The sequence below is a fragment of the Barbus barbus genome (genome assembly GCF_936440315.1).
Source record: "Barbus barbus genome assembly, chromosome: 35".
NCBI classification, from domain to species: Eukaryota; Metazoa; Chordata; class Actinopteri; order Cypriniformes; family Cyprinidae; genus Barbus; species Barbus barbus.
In genome coordinates, this window is record NC_136763.1 from 27996212 (window position 1) to 28007684 (window position 11473).

General features: G+C 37.5%; 1 protein-coding gene and 1 pseudogene across 2 annotated transcripts; both read right to left on the reverse strand.

The window, feature by feature from the left end:
- Nucleotides 1-1901: 1901 nt before the first annotated feature.
- On the reverse strand, nt 1902-5706 carry LOC306855115 (MKRN2 opposite strand protein-like; the record flags this gene model as incomplete). The annotated part of the gene is made up of 4 exons (XM_079393565.1): nt 1902-2157; nt 3711-3879; nt 5362-5411; nt 5501-5706. 4 exons carry the CDS (start codon nt 5704-5706, stop codon nt 1902-1904), a joined length of 681 nt encoding a protein of 226 aa, XP_079249691.1.
- Nucleotides 5707-8296: 2590 nt separating this feature from the next.
- On the reverse strand, nt 8297-10546 carry LOC306855116 (MKRN2 opposite strand protein-like; annotated as a pseudogene). The gene is made up of 4 exons: nt 10341-10546; nt 9799-9843; nt 9558-9731; nt 8297-9428 (listed from the first exon to the last, which is right to left on the reverse strand). The product of its transcript is annotated as an MKRN2 opposite strand protein-like (transcript).
- Between the last annotated feature and the right edge of the window lie 927 nt (nt 10547-11473).

An 11473-nucleotide genomic window follows, 5' to 3' on the forward strand; every position in this document is an offset into this window, starting at 1 on the left:
AGGAGCTTTGCAGGAGGTTTCTTGAAGCAGAGACACAGTTCTTCTGGATTTAGTCTCAGTTTGTTCTGTTTCTTCATGTCACTCCAGACAGACTGATGATGATCACATCTCTGTGTGGAGCACTAAAATCTCACTGGATTATTGTTATTAATGGCTAGATGAATGTTTGTAAATGTAAACTGATATTTCCTCCTGACACACTACAGCAGAAGATAGAAATAACTGACTTCAAACCATTTTTATCTGCATTTTGGCCACCAATTGTATTTCTAAAGTGGGTTCATTTTATTCGTGTAAAACTATGTTACGGCCTGCTTTTGGCACTTTCCACAAAAAAAGTCAAGTTTGGAGTCCCATTGCTCTTTATAAACATTCAGTGCACTTTTTGGTAACACTTAAAGGCTTTATGTACAGTTGCAATCAAAATTATTCAACCCCCTTGCAAGACATTTTGCTGCCAAGAGCAGTATTTTATGAAAACAATTCAACAAAGTCATCATTATTAGAAAAGGTTTATTTATACACATTTGAGTGATTCTGAGAATGTAAAGTTGATGAATAATGGAACAAAAATCAAACTGGCTCTAAACATTCATGTGCAAATTTACACTTATTTGCGTATTTGTGGTTATAACTTTTAAGAGTATGATTATGTGTATGAGTATGAGACAAAACTACAGAACGTTACTACAGATTAATCTGCAACTAAATAATAGCTTTTAATCTTTTATATCTGCCTTATGTTCAACTGTCCCAATACTTATGCTCACATCAGATAGAGGGATGAACTCTAAAAGTGCTGTTCTCTTTATTTGGTAAAACATGTATGTGTTGAAACGGCTAATAATAAAATGTGACATTCTGTAGTTTTGTCTCATATTCATCTTTTAATCATATTTGTAAATGTCTTGACTCCACAGCCAACAGAGCAATTGTGTCTTTACTGTTCCAATACTTATGGAGGGGACTGTACATCATATTCAGCTCAAGTGAAGCATCCAAACCTTTACGTGTTTTCTGGAAACAGGGTGTCTTAATAAAGCATCTCTTCCATCTATACTCCACCCGCTAACACTAGCACTCGCTGTTCTATTTCTATTCTATCTACTCGTTTCCGTTTATTTCAAAATGATCCTCCACTAACGTTCTCCATTCTTTTCTATTCTTTCAGCTGTTCTTTCTAAAACGAGACCCTCTAACACCAACGTTCTCTATTCTATTTCTTTTCTATCTATGCTTGTTTTCTTTTTATTTATTCAAATAAAATGAAAAACCTTGCTATGTGTTCTGTGTTAAGCTAACTGAGACTTGTTACAGCACTTGCACATCTTTGCTGTTTTCTTGGTTTTGATGGCTTCTATTGTCCTCATTTGTAAGTCGCTTTGGATTAAAGAATCTGCTGAATGACTAAATGTGACCCTGGACCACAAAACCAGTCATAAGGTTTATTTTTATAAATAATATTTTTTTTTGTTAGGATCAGACAATATTTGGATGAGATACAACTATTTGAAAATCTGGAATCTGGAAAAAAATCTCCTTTAAAGTTGTTCAAATGAAGTTCTTAGCAATGCATATTACTAATCAAAAATGAAGTTTTGATATATTTACGGTAGGAAATGTACTAAATATCTTGATGGAACATGATCTTAATATCCTAATGATTTTTGTCATAAAAGAGAAATGTATAATTTTGATCCATACAATGTATTGTTGGTTATTGCTACAAATATACCTGTGTTACTCATGACTGCTTTTGTGCTGCAGGGACAGAGATGTAAAGCAAAACATCTGAAAAGTTTTACAAAGGTGGCATTTCAGTCCATCAGAGTACAGAGAGACAGGTACATTCAGAATGATTCATTCACCTTGATACAAGATGTGTGAGGAACAGAGGAGAGTCAGACGAGGTTCTTGCTGTCCTCCTCCTCACTCGGACCCTCGCCTGAGTTTCTGCGGGGACTGTCGACGATGTAGAAGTGGTTCTGGGAAATCTGATGACACAGCATCATGTACTTGGAAGCTCGTTTGATCCGAGGAAGCACGAAGGAGCGTGTGAATTCCTCTTTACTCAGCGCTCGCTTCGACTGCGTGGCCAGAACACAGTTGATGAACATCAGCGAGTAGCTGTAGCAGTTGTGGCTTTCCTCGTTAAAGCTGAAAAACAAACAAAGAGAAACACTGATCCAGAAAGCATTTGGACACCTGATAACCTCTGGATGTCATTTATCAGAACGGCAGGTTTCTTCACTTTTATTCAGCGGTTGGTGTAGGGCTGGACGATTAATCGTAAAGAAATCGAAACCGAACCTCTAACCGACCTGATTTTCCCATTTCGCTTATTTAAAATAGGTTATGAAAGGTCAAAAAACACTTTCATTGTCTTATAATATGCATTTATTTTTACCTTACTTGCTCAACGACTCCCAAACGATTTGCTCAATGATTAATTTTTCCAAGCCCCTCCTCTGCGTGACGCTAATCAGCGGTGATTGGTCGTTAAAGCAGTGTTTGTGAGGCAGTGCTGCTTTGTGTACAGCGTTACCGGGGAAACCGCTCCAAAAGCGGCACCTAGTGGCAAAGAATGAATCTGCATTTTCATTCAGACCAACAAGTGTGCGGGAATATGCTAATGTGTCATGTTGACTTCAACCTGAAACGGCTTGGGATTGGTTTTAAAAACGACTCGTTTCAATGATTCAGAGTCAACTCTTTCTTCTGAGAGACAATAACTTTATACACGGAGCACTTTCAGATTTAAAACTTTGCAGGATGTTTTTATTCACTGTGTTACACACTGCATGAAAGATCATCTTCAAAAATCCATAACAGGGACACTTTAATCCTATTAATATGTTCCCCTTAAAACATATTGCCATGTGTGTAGTCAGCGCTATATATTTGTTTCTCATTTTTGCGTGACAATATTTCAAATGCATTTTGTTTGCAAGAGATGCTGGTTATTTTCTACTTTTGACATGGCAATATTCATTTAAAAGTAAAAAAAAGTAAAGTCGTGACGTATTGTCAAGTATGGTGACCCATACTCGAAATTGGTGCTCTGCGTTTAACCCATCCAAGTGCACACACACAGCAGTGAGTAGTGAACAAATGCACACACACACACACACACACACACACACACACACACACACACACACACACACACACACACACACACACACACACACACACACACACACACACACACACACACCCGGAGCAGTGGGCAGCCATGCTGCAGCGCCCGGGGAGCAGTTGGGGGTTCGGTGCCTTGCTCAAGGGCACCTCAGTCGTGGTATTGAGGGTGGAGAGAGCGCTGGATATTCACTCCCCCCACCTACAATTCCTGCCGGCCGGGGGCTCGAACTCGCAACCTTTCGATTACAAGTCCGACTCTCTAACCATTAGGCCACGACTTCCCCCATATATTGTTTGCAAAAAGTGAAAGTTGTTTTCTTTTTTTCAGGAAACTTCACGCAAGCTTTGATTTCAATTGTTCAAAATATTCAACAGATAACTATAAATAGTTTGTTTCCTTCAATTATTTTAAAATCAAAAAGATAAGACATGCACTCTTTCTTTAGAAAAATATATCCCACCTTTAAGAGTTGAGCATATTTACAGTACAAACCTTTAATGAACTATGAGGGCGACAAACAAAACAAAAAGTTAACGGCGGTTTTGATTGAGGTGATGTACTGGTGCACCTTTGCCAGGCCGGGTCCCAGGTCTGAGCGGAGGAGAACTTCTCCAGATACTGATCCCACTGACTCATCAGACTGAACATATCCGGCTGGACCAGCGGGACGCAGACACAGCGCTCCCAGCCCTCGTGCTCTCTCTGAACACCCCGCCTCGTGTAACTGTACACCACTCCTTCATTAAAGACAGATTTAGCACATTTAAGTGACAAAAACAAGCACATTGTGGCCTTTGAGTCATGAATGGTTCTGCAGCTCATATTCTGTTACTTTTTAACTGCAAAATGCTTAAAGTGCAATTGTTTCACCGTTTAATGTTTACATGTCAGTTATAAGCCGTGTTTTTAGTGTAACTGAACTAGTTTTACAGTCTTTATTAATATTTGGAATCAGTTTTAGTTTTTATATTGTCTGTTTTCATTTGAATGTTTTAGTGATTTTGTAGTGTTTACTTTTTTAAATAGGTCTAGATTTATTTTTAATTCAGTTTGAGCTATTTTAGTACATCGAGTTAAACTAAATTTAAATATTACCTTTGCAACTAGCTAAAATAAAAAGCTTTCAATATTTTCTTTCAGTTAACACTTGTTTTATTTCAAGTAACTTTAGGGGGTTAAGTTTAGTTTCAGTGTTAGTTAATTATAGTAACCCAGATTATGAGAAAACTAAAGAAATGCATGCACTATGGCAAAACCGAATCTGTTCAAATGACTGTAAAACCTCAGTGGATATTAGAAAGTGGCTTTAATACACAGAGACAGTTTCAGGCATCAGTCACAGGACGGCATCAGAAACTATATCTATATCAACTACACGGACTTCTGGAAACACGTCTGCTGTAAATTAAAAGCTCCCTCATATTTCTTACAAAAACATTTTAGCATTTACTGTGAAAGTAAAGTCAACCCTGTGATCAACTCTTATATTAATGATGTGGCAGATGGGATGGAGACTGAAGACCTGTTTATTCTCTTTAGACTGGTGTTTCCTGAGCATACTGGGCTTTCATAGTCGTTTATGGTTTATCTTGCATGCTTTTAATTGTATCCTATGCGTTTTTATTCATTTGTTGTTCCTGTTATGTTGTTTAATAATGTTTATAAAGTGTACAGCGCTTGCTGTTGTTTTTAAATGTGCTTTATATATAAACGTGAACGAAAATAAGCTACCTATATTCAATAAATCGTTAAATAAATTAGTATATTTTAATATATATTAAATAAATTAGTGTACGAAATTTTTTTGTACTCATTTTAAATCTAGGTATGACCAAGTTGTTTTTACAGTGTCTTTTAGCTCATACAAGACATACACATGGATATTTATTAATAAAACTAAAATGACTATGAAGCATATTTTATTAGATTGTACTGTTTTTAATGTAAATACAGCAGTTTTATTCAGAGATGTGTTTAAAAGTGTATCGTATTTTATAATGTGTGTCTAGTGTAGATCTTTTTGTTAACTGTGTACCTTGTGTACTTTATTCTGAGATCGCATGAATATAGCCTTGATGTTAAAAAGCGAATAAATAAATAACTGTGAAACTGCATGTAGCTATTATCTTACAAAAATATATTTTACTTCATGTAACTTACAGTTGCTCTCACATTATTCTCCTGTTATAATGACTGATGTGTTTGTCAGTGTTCAGTACCGTTTGTGTTGGTGATTCCTGTGTGCAGATCAGAACTGCCATCAAAGTCCCTGCAAACACCAGGAACACGAGTCACATCACATCTCAGTGTAATGCTCACACAAGCTCGTGTCTTCTCGGTCAGGTCTGGAGGTCTTACCTGAGCGCTCCGTCCTCTGTGGAGGCCACCAGGAAAGCGCAGGGTTCTTTGTGTCCGTTACTGAAGGGGTTCGGTACACTGACCGGTGCTTCCTCCAGCCGCTTCCCGCTGAAGCTCACGCCGCACTCGGGACACTGATCCGGCACGAAGAAGCAGTAGATGTCCTTGTCACAGTGACTGAGCTTGATGACGCTCTTCTGATCCATCTGGAGAGCAGAGACCGGCCGGTCTGACCGAGTCCAGAGAGCAGCTGCTGTGTTTGTGAACCGATCCGGTTTCAGCTAACACTACACCTGTGGAACAGAAGGATCTGCTTGCAGCTTCATTAATGTTCATCAGCGCTCACAGGCCTCTGTGTGACTGATTCATCTGATTGAACTCTCACATATTCTCCACCAACAGACACACACAAATCAAACATACAGATGCATGATCCTGTTTTATTGGTGCTTAGCAATAACGTTTTATGCAGTGTGATCCATAAGGCACATCAACTCAGAATTATTTCTGAACTGAAATCAATTATCTCTTTTAAGGACCTGGAGACTATTATTCATGCGTTTGTATCATCACACACCGATTACTGTAATTCTGTATGTTTCACAGGGTCAGTAATCTCATCTTCAATTAGCCAGACTTTTGACTCGCACAAAGAAGAGAGAGAATTACCCCAGTTTGAGTCCTTATCAAAATACAAGAAACATGAGATCTTTGATTCAGATGATTCTTCATGTCCTAAAACACAATGATGGCCTGCTCCTCGATTATGGATCCCTCTTCCAATGCATATTCAATCTTCCCCATCTGTGGATCTCTGATGATGCTGGAAAGCACTTTGGTCAACGGCAGTTTTAAATGTGCTATAGAAATAACATTTGTATTTTATTGCATTGTATTGTAATAAGTTGAAAATATGTTTCTCTGACTTGATACGTGTGTCACTGCAACTCAAAACCATGTCTTTGTTCAAAACCTGTATTTACATGTTTGCAACCTGTCTCGAGTAACTGATCCACTCGTGTGTCATGAGGTAAATGAATCCTGTAAACACATCACGCCACAGACAGCAGAATACAGCCTGGCCAATAATTCATGAGCTTAATTTAAGAGCTGAGCCGTAAATTGTTTCAAATATTCAGTTTCGTTCACAGACCGATCGTTTCTCTTCATAAGACCTCAATATATCATCAGGAGCCACCGGTAGCTTATAGAGCTTGTGTTGTGTGTGTGTGTGCTTTTTTGACTCTCAGAGTGATGGCAGCCACTTTACTGTACCACCGAAGAAAAGAGTCACCTACATCTTGAATGGCCTGAGGGTGAGTAAATCAACAGCACATTTTCAGTTTTGGGTGAATAATTCTTTTAAAGGCAGAATATTAGTATCTTTTGAAAGAGTTCTAGTGACAGCTTTTGTGCTTTTTCTGAAAGTGTATTTACTGCAGGTCTGTAGGGTCATTCTGTGTCACTCAACCAGAGGTCCCTGCCTCAAATTTGTTATTTTGTCAATAGTTTTTTCTGAACAAAGATAAACATGTATAGTGAGGAAAGCCAAAATATTAAATATTATAGATTTCCTGAGTAATCCTCCGTTTAGTAGAGGGGGGTCAAAATGGCAATTTTCATCTGATATTCAGAGGCAGATTACAGGAGGATAAAAATGACCTCAGAAAGATGGCAGCATTATGTTATTTTTACACAGAGATTGGTAGGTCCATTAGTCAAATGTGTTGACTTGCAATCTTTGTTGCATTATACCAACAGTGACCGTTCAAAAATCTGAAAAAGCACTTTCCTAGTTTTTTCTCCCAAATTTGCATGCCTGAAGTATTTAATAAATCTTAACGCCCTTTCAGATTTTAGGTTTTAACAAACTTTCCTTTTGGCATCTTCATTTTTAAGGCCCTGTATGGTTCAGTTACAGAGATACTGGAATCTCAATGTGACTCCAAGACTAAATGTTTAATTGTACACATTTTCAGTGGTCAAAAACCAAATGTGTGTCACTTTACATTAAGCTGATACTTATTATATTTCAAGAACAATGTCTGAAGAATAAATAATGTTGAAAGTAGAAATGTATAATGTTTCCTTCTATCAAGACAATTGCACAGAACATACCTGTCTAAATGACATTATTCTGAAGTCTGCATGTCTGTAACTCAAGAAATATTAAAGATACCTTTATATGATTTTAGATTCTGGTTGTTAGTAAACCTTTCTTTTGGAATCTTACATTTTAAGGCCCTGTATAAATTAGTCCCTGAGATATTGGGATCTCAACGCAGCTCCATGTCCAAATGATTGAATCCAACCCATGCAAATTTATCTAGTTATGACTGAGTGACACTGCAAATATGCAAATAATAACATTAACCCAGGGTTTAGGAATGTGCAGTGCGACACGTCAGATTATAAATAACCAGGATTATTCATGAACTCCAAGCATGAGCAGTGTGAATTACCCAGGATCCCATTTACTCAGTGGTAATTATTTCAAGTGTGAGAGACCTTAAATGTTTCAAAGTTTGAGCTAATATCAGTGATTCTGACAAATATGCCCCCCAGTGGATATTACTTAATCCGTGACTATGCTTTACGTTATAACAATAAAAAACTCATTCAAAAAATCCCATCTTCCAAATATCCCTGAAACTAAAAAATTCAGAAAGTTATGAATAAACTACTGAGAGCAAGCTGGTGTGCCTCAGCTTGACCATTTCAGTGCATTTTTAGCTCTCAGACAGGTATGTTCTATGTAATTATTTTAATAGAGGTAAACAAGCTACAATTCTACTTTCACCATTATTTATTCTTCAGACATTCTGCTTTAAATACACAGCAGCTGTATGCAAAGTGACCAACATTTGTTTTTCAACAATGGGCAATATTCAACAATCTGGACATGGAGCTGCATTGAGATCACCATATCTCTGGGACTGAATGATACAAATATGATAAAATCATAAATACATTGTAAGTTATACACACAAACTTTGGAGTCAGAATATTTATGGAACTCAGACAGATGTTCAATGCAATTGTTTTGATAGGAGGAAAACAAGATGCATGTCTAGTTTCAACATTATTTGTTCTTCAGACATTCCTAGAAGTATCAGCTGAACGCAAAATGACCCACATTTGGTTTTCGAGCACTGAAAATGTGTACATTGAACGATTTACTCCTGGATCCATATTGAAATATTGGACCCAGGAGCCCTATATTACTGGAATAGAACCATAAAAAACCTTAAAAATGAAGATGCGAAAAGTAAAGTTTTTTAAGACCCAAAATCTAAAAGGGCATTAAGATATCTGTAATACTTCTTGAGTTACAGGCATGCAAACTTTGGAGAAAAACAAAAACTTGAAAGTGTGTTTCCCCATTATTGAACAATCACCACTGACATATAATGCATCAAAGATTGCTAAAGTCAACAGATTTCACTAATAGACCCAGCAATGGCTTTGAATCTCAGGTAATAAATTTGACCCCCCCTCCACCCCCCCCACCCCCACACACAAAATAGTGCATTACTCAGAAAATATACATCCATGACATTTAATATTTTGGCTTTCATCACTATACATGTTTATCTTTCTTCAGCAAAAATGTTGACAAAATGAAAAATTTGAGCCAGGGAAGTTTCTGAAATTTGGTTGATTTGACACGATGATAGTGTTTTATGAAGAAAGCACACGGCATGCGGAGTATCAGCGATGTAAAATCCATGTTGTAATATTTCACGATAGATGCTGATGTACAGAGACACGGTCTTCATTCTGGGCAGAACGTGAGATGCTGTGAACTCGTCTCGGCTCAGAGACTCTTTCCCATCCAGCGAGCGCATGTGGTTTATGAAGGTCTGAGCGAAGCCATAACAGCACGATCCAAACTCCCTCTCCTCAGCAAACCTGCCGGTGAACAAACAACATCACATCTGACCTCCTGACCAGTGGATAAAATGGTCAACTGAGCACCATTAAAAGCTAAATATCTAGCCATTTTTGGCTTGGCCCTTTTATTTCCCCCCAGGAGTGTGTGCTGATGATTATCTAAAGTGCATCTGATGAGCTGTAGCTGTACTGTGCAGAGCGGAGAACTGCTCCAGCTCTCCGTCCCATGATTCCCTGCTCTCCTGTCTCCACGCAGGGCAGAGCTGCACACGCACACAGCGCTCCCAGCCACGCTCGTCTCTCCGGACCCCTGACAGGGTGTAGTTATACACCAGACCTACAACACAAGCACTGCTGAAACACAGCAAAACATCAGACAGCACAATAATTACAGTGGGATGCACCTTCTGCATTTGACAGTCCTACATGAATCTGTGTCATGCCATTCTCTGCAGAATAAATACATAAAAAGACAGAATAGTGTTAGAACAATAATATACAGTCTTTTCTGTTCATCAAAGCTGCATTTTTAATAAAAAAATACAGTAATATTGAGAAATATTATTCTAATGTAAATCAGCTGTTTTCTCTGTGAATATGTGTTAAAGTGTAATGTATTTCAGTGATCAAAGCTGTATTTCCAGCATCATTACTCCAGTCTTCAGTGTCACATGATCTTCAGAAATCATTATAATATACTGATTTACTGCTCTACAAACATTTCTGATTATTATCTATGTTGAACACAGTTGTGCTGCACAATATTTTTGTGGAAACCGTGATACATTTTATTTTTCAGGATTCACAGATGAATAGAAAGTTCAAAAGAGCAGTATTTACTGAAATATAAATATTTAGTAACATTAGAAATGCCTTTTTGGTCAGTTTAAAGCGTCCTTGCTGAATAAATGTTTAGAACAAATAAAACCCTGAGGCATAAACTCACCCGAGATGTGCCGGTCCGTGAGCAGATGCTATCAGAAAAGCACATGGGACAGTGTGTCCACTTCTGAAGGGGCAGGGCAGAGCGACAGGTGCGTCCAGAAGCCCAAACGAGAGACGCTGATGACAGACTGGACACTGGAGCTCTGGGCATGAAAAACTGCACAGGCTTCTTCCACAGTGTCTGTATTTGATCAGAGTTTTCTCCATGAGTGTTGAGGTGGTGTTACCTGAGGCTGATCTTCTTCTTCTAGGGTTAACTGACTCATTACCACCATCACCTGGTATGGAGTCGGGACCAGAATGCCTCACTTTTATATCCTCCCACTTACATTAGTTTCTCTAAGATGTTGAAATAATAAATTATAACACATATCTTTTGACTCTTTTCGCAAAATATCTGCTAAATCAAATCATATTTTCACCTCTCCTAATTTTTGGATCAAATGTCATCTTTCTGACAATAACATGTTCTACTGTCTCTACCTGCCCACAGAAATCACATTCCCCTGTGTCTTGAACAGCGTTTCATTTAGTCCAGTGTGTCCAAACACAAGCCTGGATATTATTATCTCTTCCCTCTATTCCTCCCTCCCTGACCTCATTTCTTTCTTTCTTTCTTTCTTTCTTTCTTTCTTTCTTTCTTTAATAACATTTGAGATTACAACACAAAACATTTGACAATTGGATTTGACAGTGAGAATAAACAAACTATACATAAACAATAAATATGTACAAATACATTATTAACTAAATAAAATAATAATAATAAATAAATATAACAAAACTAAATATGTTTCACTTCTTGTTTTGACTTTAGGAGCCTCATCTAAACATCCTATCTCTGTTCACTGATGAACACAATAATAAATAATAATGAATAATGATCGATTAATCCTCTGATTTCAAATGTTTGAACTTTTGTTTATTTTTCCTTTACACTGGGACTTTTTCATTCAGAGCAAAATACAATACAATGTGGCAGAAGATTTGAACAGCATTATTAAAGAGCAGAGCCAAGGACCCTTTCTTCCATGATATCAATGAGCTTATTAAAGCATGTACAAATATCAGTCAAAATGATACTGAAGCACAGGTAAAGAACTAATAAAGCACTGATTCATGTTCATATGCACA